At 41.6% G+C, this 17,383-nt stretch overlaps 1 protein-coding gene across 1 annotated transcript in view; it reads left to right on the forward strand.

The window, feature by feature from the left end:
- Window positions 1-390: 390 nt before the first annotated feature.
- Window positions 391-17,383, forward strand: part of capza1b (capping actin protein of muscle Z-line subunit alpha 1b) — a 62,655-nt gene continuing 45,662 nt past the window's right edge. Inside the window, exon 1 of the mRNA XM_063065410.1 lies at window positions 391-517. Coding sequence (XP_062921480.1) covers window positions 479-517 — 39 coding nt within the window. The 5' untranslated portion in view covers window positions 391-478. The remainder of the gene's footprint in view (window positions 518-17,383) is intronic.

Below are 17,383 nucleotides of genomic sequence, written 5' to 3' on the forward strand. Positions count from 1 at the left end.
GGTAGCGCCGGAGGTGGTCCGTAGTGCTCCTTTGTTGGAAATAACAAGTCCCCAATGATTTAATCTCTTTTCTAACTTGGTATATGCTTTTATTTCAGAATTTCAGCATCAACTGTATATATATATATATTTTAATTTCCACTCAAACGAACTCAACTTCCAAACACCTTGCACCTATCAAACTCTTTGTTTCTTGTAAAAAGTGTTTATAATTTATGTTTTTTCTCGTGACTGCTGCTTACATGACGCTATGCCCCTCTGATGCTGCCGTAAGAACGTTTTTCATTGCATCTGTGTATATATGTACTTGTGCATATGCGAACGAACTCGATTTCGTTTCTCTAAGGACCGACCGGACAGGAAAGACAAGTCATCCCTGAGCCTAGGGGGCGCCGAAGAGCGCAGGTATGAGCGAGAGCTGCAGTAGCGCGCTGCTCCCGGCATGCTGCGCGCTCGGTGGTGAAGGGCTGGATTGAAGATGGGCGATTATGAAGAGCAGGTGTCCGACAGGGAGAAGGTGAGAATGAACGGCGGGCTGCACCTTTGGAGCTGCCGGCATCACTGACACCGAACGGTGCTGGTGCCGATAGGCGTGGAGCGCGGGGAAGGAGGGCCCGTGGCCCGCTGTAGGCCGCTCGGGCTTCAGTAATCCTCCTGCTGTCCCGGCCGGCCGGTCCAGCCTGGGAGGGTGGTCCCTGGTCCGTCACAGCCCGAGCTTTGCCCTGGTGTTCCCGGGTTCTCCAGGGCCTCCGCCTTAACTTCGAACCCTTCGCCAACTTCCTGTCCCGTTGTAAGCAGAACTTCCCGGGTACTCCCCCTCGAGCGGTGGTCAAGGCAGGCTCGTTGCTCACACGCAGCTCGTCCCTCGCCCCTCTGCCCAGGGACGGTGCCCACCGGTCCCTCGCCCCTCTGCCCAGGGACGGTGCCCACCGGTCCCTCGCCCCTCTGCCCAGGGACAGTGCAGTTTCATTGGTCACACTCATTCATGCTCAGTTCAGGGACAGTATACACTTGTTCTTCATCCTTTGGCCTGGTTCTGTGCAGTTTTGTTAGTCACACACCCATACGGTGACAGTGCACACTTGTTCCTCTCACTCAGTTGGATATTTGTTTGCACTTGGACCAGGGACTTGTTCTTCCCCTTCTGCCCAGCTCACCCCTGTTTCTTGCCTTCTAGGCAGGGATAGTGTGGTTTTAATGGTCACACCCAGCCTGGGGACATTGCACAACCATTGTCCCCATTGACTCCGAAGGTGCATTCTCAATGTTCATATTGAGTTTGAGGGCAGTACACAGCCTCGAGGCCTAGTGTGAGCACACTCATTATTCTCATTCATTTGATATTGTAAGCACTTAGCCTGACAACAAACACTTGTTCTTTGGCCACACACTTATTGCTCCCATACAACCTGGGCATAGTGTACAGAGATAATACACACTTTGCTTGTACTTGGACTAGGGACAGTGAATTCATTACTTGCATCCCAGGGACAGTGCAAGCTCAGTGCTCACTCACTGCTCACATTCAACCTGCACACTCTGCTCACTCTCAGCCTCAGCCCAGGAACAGTGGGGACACATTGCTCACGCCTAACTAGCTCTCAGTACAAACCTGCTTCTTGCACTCAGGCTGGATACAGTGAACATGCGTTGCTCATGCATTGCACACTTATTGTTCGCCCTGTACTCAGTGACAGTGCACGCTTGTTCACCCTTAATTTAGGGCACTGCACACTCATTGCTCATGCTTGGTCTGGGGATAGTGCACACTTGTTGCTCATGCTCAGCCTGTTAATAGTGCATGCACATTTCTCGTCCACAGCTCAGGGCAGTTCACACTGACTGCTTGTAATCAGCCCAAAGACAGTGCAAACTCATTGCATTGCAAGACAGTGCACACACTCAGCTTGCATTCACAATGGGGTTGTTGGACATTTGGCCTGGGGAATTCTGCACTTGTTTCTTAACCCAAGACAGCTTACACTTGTTTCTCATGTTAAGGCCAGAGATACTGCACATGTTGCTCTTAAAGTTAGGGGATGGTGCACACTTGTTGCTGTAATGCCACAAGTTGTTCACAAATAGCCAGGGGCCACACAGTTCTTGCAGTCTACCTGAGGACAATGTATTCACATTGATGGCACCATGTATGGTTGCTTCTTAAACAACCCAGAATGGGTGCATGCTCATTGCTTGCATGCGTCCAGGGGACAGTGCTCACTCTCTACTCAGATTTAGCCAAGGGTAAGAGCATTGTGTGTAATCAGCAGACATCAAGGCACATACTGTAGGTTCTTTAATTTGGAAGACTTTGTGCACTGACAGGCTTCATTGCTCACATCTCAGTACTGGTGCAAGGTTGTCCCTGGGTAGAAGCCCTGTTTCCCTTCCGCCAAGGGTTTATATCTGCTCTCCCCCTAGAAGAAAACACTACAGCATTTGTGGGTTTTTATATCAGACACATGATAGTGCAATCAGTTCCTCTGATAAGTTTCTGCCGCTCCCTAATAGCTAATTGGATTAGAATAGTGTTTGGGATAGTTGGTGAGAACCAGGAACTGGTTACTGGGGCCACATGTACCCTATTCTCTCTCTGCTACATCCACTCCTTTTGCTGTATTAATCTGCTTTTAAACTGAACTAGAAGATTAACATGACTTCTTTATACTTCTGTTACACTTGACTTTACTGGAAGCTGTATCGTATCCTCTGCGGATATAAACTTGATTTATCCTTGTCTTGAATAATTCAAAATTTGTGAGACTCTGAATGTTTGGTTGGAGATTGGGGGAAACTGACCAGAGCAAGGCCATTGAGCTTCTATGTGACATTCAGTACTATCACAGAGCTGTGAAAATGTATGTATGTGGTTTCAGACATCCAGAGGGCACAAAATTCTCTCTCCCTACTTGCTCAATCCTGGGCCAGCATACTGTATTGAGATGTTCGTGACAACAATTGATAATTGGTAACGTGCATGCTTTATGTTGCATGATATGGATATAAGTATGGAGTACTGAAAAGTTATGCATAATGTAAAAGATGGTATTTTTATTGTAACATTCTTTTCCCTCATTACTATTTAACTTCATATGTTATAGTCGGCTCGCCTCAATCTAGTGACTTCTGTTTGAGAAAGCAACTGGAACTGTCTGCTCATCGCCTTGCAGGGTGGTGACAAATTTCGTCTTTTGGATTTTTTCAGAGTTCCAGTGTAACACTTTACTTCCTTGTATTGTAAAATGGAATCAGGACACTGAAAGCTACCAAGTAATGTTGTCTAGGGAGTGGTGATACAGCTACGATTACTTCTGCTTTTGTCAGTGAGCAGCAGAGCTTTGAAAGTAATCCAGTCCTTTCAGAACAAATTTTTAAAACTTAGAAACATAGCTCATGCTCCTTTTGTGGGTTCCCTTTCCATTCGTTTTAGTAAACTGTTCTTCAACAGTGTAGTTTTGAGTAGACTTTTAAATAAAATAATTGTGGTTTAAAAAAACTGTGTTATAGCACCATAGTTTTACATCATCCTGTAGTGGTGCCTCAATGAGCTGTCGTGATCGGGAAATGGAGCCTTTTACTGTGACTTAGAAAGTTATTGTTAAGAGGATGTGGCTTCATTTAATCGATAGCTTTGTGCGTTTCAGGTCTTTTTACGTCTCAAAACTTATTACGGTTAGAAATCAATTTTCCTGTACTTTCCTGACTGGCCTCTAATTTTGACTTTTTATTTACATGGGCTGTTCTGTGTCACATGAAGTCATATTTACTGACTACTTGTGTTTTTGTTGTACAATTTTGGCTCTCGTACCTTTGTTTTATAAATTTATCAGTCTTCGTTTAAACTTGTTTCATGGCCTTGCAGTTCCCTATCGTTGTATCCTCCTCCTCCTCCACATTCCTTTGATCCCTGTGCATTTCGAGTTCTCATCTCTTGTTCGTTTTCCTTGAGCTCCTCTGCCCTTGGTAGCCTTATCTTCAAAAGACTGGAACCAAAGCAACTCCTTTATGTTTGCTTCTTTTTCTCTCTCCCCCTACTAGATGTTTTGTTAAACCTGTCTCTCACTGATTCCTTTGTTGCTTTCCCCAGAAGTTTCCTTCAAGACATATCAAATTTGCTTAATTGTTTTTGGTGAAGGGCCTTGGGATATTTTGCTGTCAAAAGCACTTTATAAATACCTGGATTAAAGTGCCCCTTGCCAGCCAGGACTTTCTGCTACATAATTAAAGTAGAAAAAAAGTTTTGATGCATTTAGTTACAACTTGATGGGGGATGGATTCCAAAAATACACTGGTTGCCAGTTGTGTAATCATTATTATTGTATAGCTCTTGTTTTTCTCTGTTACTCCTCTGCCTGCCTATTTCACTGTCTTGGCACTTGGTTCGTTGTCTTTTCTGTCATGGACTATTTATTGTATCCATTCCTACTGCCATATACCCAATAATGGGATGGAAGATGGGAGCAGAAGTTGGCAAGTCAGCCTGTCGAGTTTGCTCTGCCATTTCATCATGGCTGATCCATTTCCCTCTCACCCTCATTCTCCCCATAATCATTCACACCTTGGCTAAACAAGAAACTATCAACCTTCACCTTAAATGCACCCAGTGACCTGGCTTCCACAGCCACCTGTGGCAATGAATTCCACCAATTCACCACCCTCTGGCCAAAGAAGTTCCTCCTCATCTCTGTTCTAAATGGATGTCCCTCTATTCTGAGGCTGTGCCCTCTGGCCCGAGACTCAACCACCAAAGGAAACATCCTTTTCGCATGCACTCTGTTCGAGGCCTTTCAACATTCAATAGGTTTAAGTGAGATAACTCCCCCCCCCGCCCCCAATTCTTCTAAATTCAAGTAAGTACAAGCCTAGAGCATTCAATTGCTGCTCATATGATAACCCTTTCACCCTTTCATTCCCGGAATAATTCTCATGAACCTTCTCTGAGCCCTCTCCAATGTCAGCACATCATTTCTTCAATAAGAAAGCCTCAGAAAGGTGGTGTCCATCATGAAGGACTCCATCACCCAGGACCATGTCCTCTTCTTATTGTTGCCATCAGGAAGGAGGTACAGAAGCTTGAAGGCACACACTCAGTGATTCAGAAACAGCTTCTTCCTCTCTGCCATCTAAATGGACATTGAACCCAGGAACATTACCCCACTACTTTTTTAAGCAACACACACAAAATGCTGTTGGAACGCAGCAGGCCAGGCAGAATCTATAGGAAGAAGCACAGTTGACGTTTCAGGCCGAGACCCTTCGTCAGGACTAACTGAAAGAAGAGTTAGTAAGAGATTTGAAAGGGGGAGGTGGAGGGGGAAATCCGAAATGATAGGAGAAGACAGGAGGGGGAGGGATAGAGCTAAGAGCTGGAAAGTTGATTGGCAAAAGGGATGCAAGGCTGGAGAAGGGAGATGATCATGGGACAGGAGGCCTAGGGAAAAAGAAAGGGGGAGGGGAGTGCCAGAGAAAGATGGAGAGCAGGCAAGGAGTTATTGTGAGAGGGACAGAGAGAGAAAAAAAGGAAAAAATAAAAAAATAATAAATAAGGGGTGGAGTGAGAACGGGTGGAGGGGCATTAACGGAAGTTAGAGAAGTCAATGTTCATGCCATCAGGTTGGAGGCTACCCAGACGGAATATAAGGTGTTGTTCCTCCAACCTGAGTGTGGCTTCATCTTGACAGTAGAGGTGGCCATGGATAGACATATCAGAATGGGAATGGGACGTGGAATTAAAATGTGTGGCCACTGGGAGATGCTAATGCCCCTCCTCCCGTTCTCATCCCATCGCTTATTTATTATTTTTTATTTTTTCCTCTCTCTGTCCCTCACAAGAACTCCTTGCCTGCTCTCCACCTTCTGCTGGTGCTCCCCTCCCCCTTTCTTTCTCCCGAGGCCTCCTGTCCCATGATCCTCTCCCTTCTCCAGCCTTGTATCCCTTTTGCCAATCAACTTTCCAGCTCTTATCTCTATCCCTTCCCTTCCCTTCCTGTCTTCTCCTATCATTTCGGATCTCCCCCTTCCCCTCCCACTTTCAAATCTCTTGCTATCTCTTCTTTCAGTTCGTCCTGATGAAGGGTCTCGGCCTGAAATGTCGACTGTGCTTCCTGTGGATGCTGCCTGGCCTGCTGCGTTCCACCAGCATTTTGTGTGTGTTGCTTGAATTTCCAGCATCTGCAGATTTCCTCGTGTTTGCACCACTACTTTTTTATTTCTGTTTTTGTACTGATTTAACTTTTTATTATACATATTCAGTTTTTAAATATATTTGTAATGTATTACATTGTACTGCTATTGCAAAGTTAACAAATTTCATGACATGCCTTTGATGTGATTCTGATAAGGGCCCCAAAGGTGCTCACAATATTCCAAGTGGGGCCTCACTAGAGCTTTATACAGCCTCAGCATTACATCCTTGCTTTTATATATTCATGCAGAGTAATTTAGCAAACAGTTTTGTTTCCCGATGACTTCAGTAGCTCTTTCTAATTATTAGGTACTAATAATTTCCAAATATATTGTACATTTCATTCCCAAAATTCTCCATCTCTCTGTTCATGTTTAAGATGTTCCTACAATCCATTATAGACTCAAATTTCACTCTCACCTTCCCTCTTTACCTTCCCCCCAGCCCTGCTAACATTTCTTCTTTAGCACAGGGTAAATCTTTGCACAAGTGTCTGAGAAAGTTTCCATATGTTAATATGCTATACAAACTGTAATGGAAAACTTAGCAAGTCAAGCAGCATCTGTAGATCGAAATAAACCTATCATCTGCCAGCTTGTACTCCTCAGCCCTCCCTCCCCACCTTACTCTGGCTTCCACCCCCTTTTTTTGACTGTGATGAAAGATCTAGGCCTGAAATGTTTAACCCTCTGTAGATGCTGCTTGACTTGCTGAGTTCCTCCAGCATTTTGGGTATGTTGCTCAAGATTTCCTGCATGTGCAGAATTTCTTGTGTCTCGAAACTGCAATGGAATAGAATCTTGAAAAAAGATTAATATTGTTCAAGCTTCTATTATCTGACGAATTACTGTTCATCATGTTCAAAAAAAAGCCATAACATTGATGATAATATAAGGGGCAGCTATTTCAACCATAACTTTTATAACTATGACCATCTGTTCCTAAGGTGTTAAAGTTGCTACATAGGATTCCAGATGCACTAGATTTTGTTAGTCAAATGGCAGTCATTAATGCACATCTACATGAAATGCTGTCATAGGAAAGCAGAGATCCCCACCACCCAGGTCATGTTCTTTTCCTGTTGCTGCCATCAGGTAGAAGGTAACAAGAGCCTCAGGACTTGCACCACTAAGTTCAAGAACAGTCACTACCCCTCTACCATCAGGCACTTGAATAAAATACACTTTACCAATGATCTCACTTTAAGGACTCTATCTCATTATCTCATGTTCTCATTATTTATTGCTATTTATTTACATTTGCACAGTTTGTTTTCTTCTGCACTGTGGTTGATCTTTCATTGATCCTGATATTGTTACTATTCTGTAGGTTTGTTGAGTATGCCCACAAGAAGGTGAATCTCAGTGACATATACGTCCTTTGATAATAAAATTTACTGTAAGTTTTGATAGCAAGAGTCAGCTGGCTATTTAGTAGTAAGGATATTTCTAACTAGCTGTGTTCCCGTATGTAATAGTACTAACCATGACCAACCAGAGATTGGACGTGCTCCATGTTATTTGGCTGCTTACTAAACCATGGTTTGATGAATAGTTGGATTTTGTTTCTGAATGGGGTAGCTGTGTGTTTATGCTCCACTGAAGAGCTCAGAGTCTAGGTGAGCTTTTTCAAAACAGTACTAAGGTGGTTCTGTTACATGGTTGGTGGCATCTAGTGGAATGTTGAATTGATAAAAGGGCACATAAAATTTATTTCAATTTATGAATTAATGCTCGTCTATGTTTGATCTTCATTAAGATGCTGTGTTTTGAAAGGCGATACCTTCTTATGGCATGGGGTTGTTTGGAGGACTGACTGCCAGTTATAATGTGAGAATCCTGCTAATTCATAATGGTTTTTGTACTCGGTTGATGAATCAGTAAAGCTATTAGCATTAAAAGGTTGTACTCTCTTTATACATTTCAGATCAGATTAATTCAATTATTGAAAAAGCTAAGAATTGGTATCCATATTTGCAGGTCAAGCATCATCTATGGTGAGGAATAAACACAACATGTCAGGTTGAGAGCCTTCATCAGGTCTTACCTTGCCTGCTGAGTTCCTCCAGCATTTTGCGTGCGTTGCTCTGGATTTCCAGCATCTGTAGAGTCTCTTGGCTTTGTGTTTACAGACTGCAATGTAATGAGGGAAATATGGCAGGCCTTGTCGTTTTGATAAGGGGGGACCTACACCACCAGGTTCTGGAGCAGTTATTACTCTTCAACCGTCATGATCTTGAACCGAGGAAATAACTTCACTCAGCCTCAGACACAGAAATAGGAAAATTTTAAATTAATCCTTTTGACTATAATTGTTGGGAGATATTAGGTAATTATAATGAATATACATCTCCCCTGTTTGGGTAAAAGTTTCCACGTGTTTTTTTTGTAGGAAATAAGCTCAGGCATTTACATTCACCTTTTTCTGGAAATTTGAGTCCCTTTTCAGAGAGAGATTTGCTTATCACAGGACAATTATATGTGTAGAAAGAAAAGTTATAGATGATTATAAACACAAGAATTTCTGCAGATGCTGAAGATCCAAAGCAGCACACAAAGCGCTGGAGGAACTGGCATCTTCTCCCCTCCTTCTCAGTTCTAGAGAAGGGTCTCAGCCTGAAACATTAACTGTTTACTCTTTTCCAGAGGTGCTGCCTGACCTGCTGAATTCTTCCAGCATTCTGAGTGTGTTGCTCTGGAGGTGTAGATTGTTTACATTGTATTTGCAGATTTCATTAATGAAATACTTTGGCTAAAAGCATTTAACCTTAAAGTTCTGTACAACATTTAGAAAGTTCATCATATTCTGGCATGCTCAATGACCACTTAAATTAAAATAATTTTTAAATATTTAGAACTATTTCATATGTAAATAGCATTGCTATCAGAGCATGGAAAATTAAGAGAAAATTTAATAATAGTACTGAAAATGTAAAGGGGTTTGACAGAATAAGGGGAAGCTGTTTTGATAAGAACTTGTAGTGTTAATGGGGAACTAGCAGAAAATGAATATGACATTTTTCTTTTTTGAAAACAAAACTGGAACAAAAGAGAAAATGGCCATTTTCTGAGTTTCATTGTTCTATGACTTTGGTATAATGGCTGCTAGATTTTTTTCCACTGTCAGTTGCTTGTGAAGTTTCAGTCAAGTAATGCAATAAGTCAGTTGCATGAATGAATAAGGAAGTTGAGTTCTGCTGTGTGCTGCATTTGTTACCTGAAATGGTCATATTCAAATGCTTCAGCAGAGATGGCAGGAAGTTCACTAGTGTCAAATCATTTTAGATGGTGAAATGTGTTTGAGTGAGCAGAACTTGTATAACATCTGTTTATGTAACCACTTAACAAAACCCATATGGCTGGAATTTTTAAATCATTTTGTTTTTTTTTCCATTTTACTCAAATTTGCATGTTTTCCCATGGAGCCGTACCTTTGTATCTCTGTTCTTACTGCTTAGAGTTTTGTAGTATAAGGCCTATAATTATTTTTTTCTTGATTCAATTAATATTTGTTGGACTTAATCCTATAGCAACTTAAATTTATAGAATTAAGAGGTCATTTTACATACTTGAAAAGGTGCTAAGATTGAGACTTTCTCCATTGAGTGAGTCCAGAAAAAATCTATCACTTCAAACCAAACAATGAGGTCTAAAATATCCTAACCCTAACCCATGAAGTGACGTGCCTTTCATTATCTTACTCCATTGAAAAACACAGGTTGGGGCGTGATCAACTCTTGCTGGGTCACCTAGGTGAGGGTGTCTTCTGTTTAAAAACCTGAAACACCCAAGACCCCAGGTTACAACGCTGTGTCTCAGTGCATGCCAGCTTAATAAAACCAGGTGGTGTTGAACGAGGTTAGTGAGGGGCGTGGACCAGATCAAAGTGGCAGGGTCAAATGACATTGAACCTTCTGCAAAGTGATCAAGAAACACAAGGGATAATTTTCCCACTGCTCACATAATTACACCCTAACGCTAAACCTAATCCTGGTCCACACCCCCTGCCCCCCCCCCACCAACCCTCACACCTTCTGTGTAGATGGGTAAGATTCTTTTAAAGGGTTTTTAGGCTGGTGAGTTATGCAATTTTTCAATACCCTGACTATTGGGGTGTTTTGAAAAAGCCTGTGTTGATAGAGGGTAATTGAAATCATTAACTCTCTTCAAATTGAATGGGTGGGCAGATGGAAAATTCAATAAAAACAACTAAGGTCAATTGTGTGGGCACAAATATTGGTACCACTTAACCATCACAAACCTAGATGCTTTCAGACCTTGCTGCACTTTGCAGTACAGTTCCAATAATCATCAAGTACTGTCTGCAAAACTGTTAGATGAGTGGAAACCGGCAATGCTGATTGTATGTTGTGTTGTGCACATTGGGTACAGATTGCTTAAAATGCCACCAGTCTGTACCATTTATGTTCAGCAACAAGAGTATAATCTGTGAAATACATCGATGTCACATCTTATTGAAACCTGCAACAATCAACAAGTTATCACTAATTTTCAAAAGCAGGAGCATGTCTATTGACTGTGGATCAAAGATCCCAAACCTGCTTGAGAGGTTAAACAGTTAGGGTCTGTACTGTTTGGGATTTTCAAGAGAGAGGTGATGTCATTGAGATGTACAGAATCCTGAGGGGCATAATTGATCAGACGTAGAGTGGTTTTCACTACTGGGAAAGTCTGAATTGAGGAGACATGTTTACAAGGTAAGGTACTGGTTATTTCAACCAGAGGTTTGCAGAGGGTTGTGAATGTTTGGAATTTTCTACCCTGGAGGGGTGTGGAGGCTAGATCAATGGAAGTACAGTATTTAAAGTGGTGTTAGATAATTTTTGAAAAATCAGGGAATTAAAGGTTAAGGGAAACTGGTCGAGGATTTGAAGCCTGGGGTGGGTCAACCACGATCATGTTGAATAACGACGACATCTTAAAGGCCAAGTGACCTACTTCTGTTCCTAAATTGTTTATTCTTGCGTAATGTTGAGAATGTTTAAATGAGCTTTTGTGATTATCAAGAAAATTTGTGACTTTGTTTAGTTTCACAGCCTTGGAAAATGTAAAAACCCATACAGGGATTTGCAGAAAATGCAGCCATAGATTTTGGAATTAATACTGTCTCTGAGTGCTTTGAGAAGGAAAGGAAAATTTACTGTGGATTGATTATTCACAACTTCGGTGTAGGCGGGTACGGTTTTTTTAAAGGGGCTATTTAGGGTCGTGAGTCATGCAATTTTTCATGTAAATTGAAAGTGTACAGCATGCCACCTATAAAAAGTACTCAATGCTACTTGAACATAAAAACGTATTTTGACTGAAATTTGTGTCACTGTACTTATAAAGAGATTCCTAGACATCCCAATTAGTGTCACCCTCTCACTGACCCACTGACTGGGGCAGAGAGTCTGAAGGGATCTGCTCTGTGCAATAGCCTTAACCGGGAGGTGTAAGCAGTGTTGCACTGAGAACAAAGTCACCAGAGATATACTGTAGCTAGTGGATATTGAAGTGTTTTACTCAACAAAATGAGGCACTCTTGGTGGAAGAGGCCTTTTCAACCCAACATTGCATGACATTTTATCAATCGACACATTTAATGTCAGAGAACTGTATACAATATACACTCTGAAATAGTTTTCCTTCGCAAACATCCAGGAAAACAAGTGCCCCAAAGAATGAATGACAGTTAAACATTAGAACCCCAAAGCCCCCACCCCCCGAGCTCTCCTCTCCCACGCACAAGCAGCAGCGAGGCAGCGACCCCCACCCTGTTGTCCCCTACCAGCAAAAAAAATTGGCGCCCTCCACCGAGCACTCAAGCATGCAGCAAAGTACTAATAAAGACACAGACTTGCAGTACCCCAAAGACTGCTCATTCACCTGGTAATGACGTACCACAGGCACGCTCTTGCTCTATCTCTTGCTCTCTTTTGGGAAAAAGAGGTGTCTCCATTTCACAGCAAGAAAGGAGACATAACACACAACTCACTGATGTTAAAGGTCTGTTGCGTCACTTTTGCTGAGCTCTGTGCCCAGAGACTTGGCCCCGGGAAGGCTCAGGTGTCTGGTCACACAGCTGGCAGCCAACCTGCTGCCCCTGATGTTTCATGTTCTCCCAGGACATCTCAGTCAAGAGCACCGGCCTTGAATCAGCCCGTCCCCAGAGCAATGGAAATCCAGCATCCTGAAGGCGCGCTAGTCTTACAGGCCATGTCCTTGGGATATCAAAAGGCGGTCAGTCATTAGGCCCTGAGAGCAGGTCCCATTCAGAGTGTAACTTCAGGTCAGGGTCTTCAAAAGAACCTTGAAAAGGGGAAAAAAAGATATTGAAGATAGAAATAGATCTGTTTTCAAAGATGCAAGCAACAGAGTCGCCGTTTAGCGCCATCTTGACTTTGCTCTGCTCCATATGCTAAAGATCGAAGGACAATTCTATGTTTACAATGTAAATACAATGCTTCCTTCGAATAACATGATTTTCACACCTCCTTTGCTCCTGACTTTGTGTCCAGACACCCAAAGTGAATGTTAATCAGCATTGTCTAGTTTTCAATTAACAGCTCCAGGAAACTATTTCCAGGGCAGCATTTTTAATTTAATGTACAATTCACATTCAGGTCTTAAAAATTGGTTGCTGAAGTTAACATTTTGCTATGTAACCCAACTCCAAAGTATGCCCTTACAAGCAGTTCAATGTCCTGTAGCTGTAAGGATTATCACATTACTAATGGTATTAACAGCAAATTAAACAGAAGCACAGCACTACAAAATGTTCCTAGACTAAGTGGGCTAAGTATGACAAATAACTTTTTGTTAGTGTAAAATCATCAGTATGGACTTGTAAAGGAAAGATAATCAAGTAGCATTGGTTGCAGGGAGCAGAGAGAAGGGTGATGGGCAGAGATGGGAGTATCACTCCTAAAGCGGAAATGAACCCGTAAATAGCAGGTAGCTAGAAAATGAGATAGAATGAGGTGTGGGGTGATGGCACCATGAACAGTAAGAGCAGGGGATTGGAGAAGGAAAAAATGGGTAAAGGTTTGAGGAGAAGATTGGAGAAAGGGAAACGAGAGAGGGGAACGAGCAGAGTAAAGACTGTGTGCATGATGGCAATCTTTCATCATATATTTAGAGTGTAAATGGGCATGTATGTTGGTTCCTGCAGCAGAGCCTGGTCTCTGATATGGACCTCCTTGTTAATGGACCAAACCCTGGTCTGTCAAGATTGTGTGGTGATTGATGTCTAGTGTCTATCTTGTTAAAAGAAATTGCCACAGATATCTTCTGTTACTTGAAATGAAGCTTTGGACCAAAAATATCAGCACCCTTTCAGGAAGAACTCAAAATCTTGATGGGCTTGAACATTATTTTGCTGCCATGGCCCACAAACTCAAAAGGGTTGATGCTGACATGGCCACCCTAAGTGGGAGATGATGAGGAAGAGAAGGCCAGCTCAATGAATGGAGTGATATGTCTGCTTTTTATTCTGCTACTGCAAACTGCAGCAAAACACTGTCTTCATGGAACTGTTTTTGTCAAGAATGAACTGGTCTGCAATCTTCATTTCAGTGGTCTAGCCTCCACCACCACCTTCACCTGGATTAGGTGAGCAATTCTAAAGCTCACTCTGCTTTGGAACCTGTGCACTATGGTGCATATCCCCAACCCTAAATGAAATAGACAAGATAAGGAATTAAACAGTCCAACTGTGAACAATGCCCAAACCCAGGTTTCAACAGAAGATACAATATGAATGAATTTTTTCTTGTCAGTCATTTTGCCTCATATGGGTGGTTTTTTTTTAGCATCATTTAGCTCGAACCTTGCATTCACTTTGGGGTGAAAGTCATGTCAGGACAGGATTAGAAGCTCAATGAATACCAGATTGTTTTTGGCATTCACAATATGCCTGTGCGAGTAACTCGCAGAAGAGACTGATATGTGACTATGCCACAGGGAATCTGACATTATTTAATCTGCTGTCTTTGTCATTGTAGCTGAACTTGTACCCTGGCTCTTTTTATACCTGGTCTACAACTCACCGCCCCACCATGATTAAAATAAAATTTTGCAGTTGTACCATTTACAAAAGGAGAGTGCAACTTTTGGGTGAGGTCCCCATTCAGGTAGAGCTTGACCAATATGAAAGCTGCTATTTGGGGAAGCAAATGTGCAGTTGTCAGCTGGAAATGGCCGTGTAACCAAGTTCAGCATTTTAAGCACCATTATGTTCTTCAAAGACTTGTGCAAATTCTGGGCCAGGTATATGTTATTGACTTGGAGAATTTATAATCTTGAAGCCAGAGCTGGTAATGTGAAGGTGTAAAGTTAGATCTCCATGATACCACTTGAAGAAATTGAATCTTTATTGATAAACAGTAAGTGATTGTGAAGCCATTCAAGTACTGTAAATATCCAGCTGTTTCACTAACAAACTGTGAAATGAAATTTGCTATCGATAACTGTCTGGAGCAGCATTTGATGTGAAAATGGTTACAAAATGGCTATTAAAGTTGTGCACCAGCTCTCTCAGTTGTATTAAATTACCATCAGAGAGTAGAGTATTGTCATATTCTGACTGCAAAGCAAATGCTAAAAGGATCCCCTGTAAATTCAGTTTTCTATTTTGAAAGAACATCGGTACCTTTAAGACTTGGTGAGACTGAAGCTGTGTAATGCAATTAGAAGTTGAGTCAAGTGAATTCAGACTCTTTCCTTCAGGTTAGCACTGCATTGTCTGAACCTCAGTTAACCACATCAGTTCGAAAGGATTACAGAGCCCGTGCTTAGTTTAATCATTTCATAACCAGTGTTATTAAATCTATATCCCTTCCTCTGATTTCAGTATTCAGACTTTCTGTGATAAACCTCAGTAACAGTTACCCTTTGAAAAGTAACCTGTCTTTCTTGTTCAGTGAGTCATTATATTGCAAAATTAAGGAGAAATGCAAGTAATGTGTTTGCAATGCCCATGTGTGTTCCAGGATATATTCTTTAGCATGATTTTGCATAGAAATATAATTGAGAAAAATGCAAGTTTTTATTTATTGATGGAAGAGAATTGTTATCATAGAGTGATTCTGGGTACTGCCATCTGAACAGGCAGTGGGAAGCACAAGTGTTTAATTGACAGTGTTATACTTCAAAGTTCAAAGTAAATTTATTATCAAATTACATATGTGTTGCTATATACTACCTTCAGATTCATTTTCTTGCTGGCATTTGCAGGAAAAAAGAAATAGAATAGAATATTATGTACATAGACAAAGATTGACAGCCAATGTGCAAAAGAAGACAAATTGTGCAAATGAAAATAATACTGAGAACATGAGTTGTAAGGAGTCCTTGAAAATGAGTCGGTGGGTCCAGAATAATGGTGAATAATGTTATCCATGCCAATTCAGGAGCCTGATGTTTGTGATGAACCTGGTGATGTGAGACTTGAGGTTTCTGTACCTCCTGTCCGACATTTGTAGTGAGAAAAGGGCATGGCTGGAGTCGGGGGTCTTTGACGGATGCTGCTTTCTTGTGGCAGAACTTCTTGTAAATCCGTTGAATGGTAGGGTGGGTTTTGCTGTGATGGACTGGGCTATACTCAACACTTCCTTTAGACTGCATTCTTGGGCATTGATGTTTCCATACCAGGCCGTGGTACAACCGGTTAGGATACTCTCTACTTTGTAACTATAGAGATTTGTCAGTTTTTGGTGACCTGCCAAATCTATGCAAAACTTCTAAGAAAGCTGTCGTGCCATCTTTCTGATGACACTTAAGTGCTGGTTCCCAGACAGATTCTTTGATAGGTTAACACCAAAAAAGAAGGAAAGCTATGGACTGACTCCACCTCCATTCCCCTGATGAACTCGGGCTCCTGGATATCCGGCTTCTTCCTCCTGTCATTCTTTGGTTTTGCTGGTGTTGTGTTTGGTGGTTGTTATGTCGCAATTAAACCAAATTTTCAGTCTCCCTCTTATATACCAATTTATCACCACCTTTGGTTCATCCAACAACAGAGGTGCTATCAGCAAACTTAAATATAGCATTGGAGCTGCCACACTCGTAAGTGCAAAGTGAGTAGAGCCAGGGGCTAAGCACACAGCTCTGGTGCACCTGTGCCAATGATAAGTGTGAAGGAGATGTTGTCGCCAATCTGTACTAAGTTGGGTCTTTCAGTGAGGAAATGGAAGATCCAGTTGTATAGGGAGGTATTGAGGCCCAGGTCTTGGAGTTTAGTGATGAATTTTGAGGGGGTGATTAGTGTTGAATGCTGAGTTGTAGACATTTCTCACAATACAGGACTGAGAGGTGACTTTTTAGTTGTATATTCATCTAAATGCTGCAAAAAAAAAAGAAAAAATGTGGAAATACTCTGTAGGTCTGGTAGCATGTCCAGAGAGGTAATAATTTAATCATATCTATGGTAAGGGCTTAACCAAAATGATGTAATCAATGTGTAGTAATATTGGGAAACTATTTTATATTAAGTGGCAGTGAAGATAGTTTCCCTACACCCTTGTACTCTGCCAATGCAATAGATTCCTAGTTTTCTGAGCTTTTCTATCAGCTTGTGGTTTAGTTCTGAATCTTAACCCAAAGCTAAATCTGTCAATTTTGCAATGTGACCAACAGCAACCAACCAATGTAGTGGATTCTGAATACTGTTGGGTGTCCAACCACATCCTGCACACTGCACTGTTAATTTTAACGGTGCATTCTCTGAACATTATAAACCAATCCAAATAACTTGTGGTTATTTTAGTTGACTAGGGAAGCGACAGTTCCATGACAAGTTGTTGTTGTGCTGGTGTTTTGCACAGCAGAAGGTACCTGATACTCTTATCTTTTAAGTAAAGCTTGCAGGGGCATTCCTAACTTTTTCAAGGTTTGGTGGGAATGAACATTGTGAAATGTTCACTTAAAATTTCAATGTAAATCTTCTGGATACTGTGGGATTATTAAATGAAGCAGGGGGAGAACTCTAAGTAGTGCCTTTCTTGACTGTGATATGATTAAAAATTTTTTAAAGCCAAAGAAGACACTCTTGGGGTATGGTCACTGTTTTAATGGAGGAAATGCAATAGCAACTTCAGCTATGGCAAAGTCCAACAAGTAATACAATAGTAACTTTTGCTTCTTTTGTGGTAACTTTGAGGCATATACTGTTAGTGAGGATAACTTACTGTCCATTATG

Source organism: Mobula hypostoma, chromosome 13, assembly GCF_963921235.1.
Source record: "Mobula hypostoma chromosome 13, sMobHyp1.1, whole genome shotgun sequence".
Taxonomy (NCBI): domain Eukaryota; kingdom Metazoa; phylum Chordata; class Chondrichthyes; order Myliobatiformes; family Myliobatidae; genus Mobula; species Mobula hypostoma.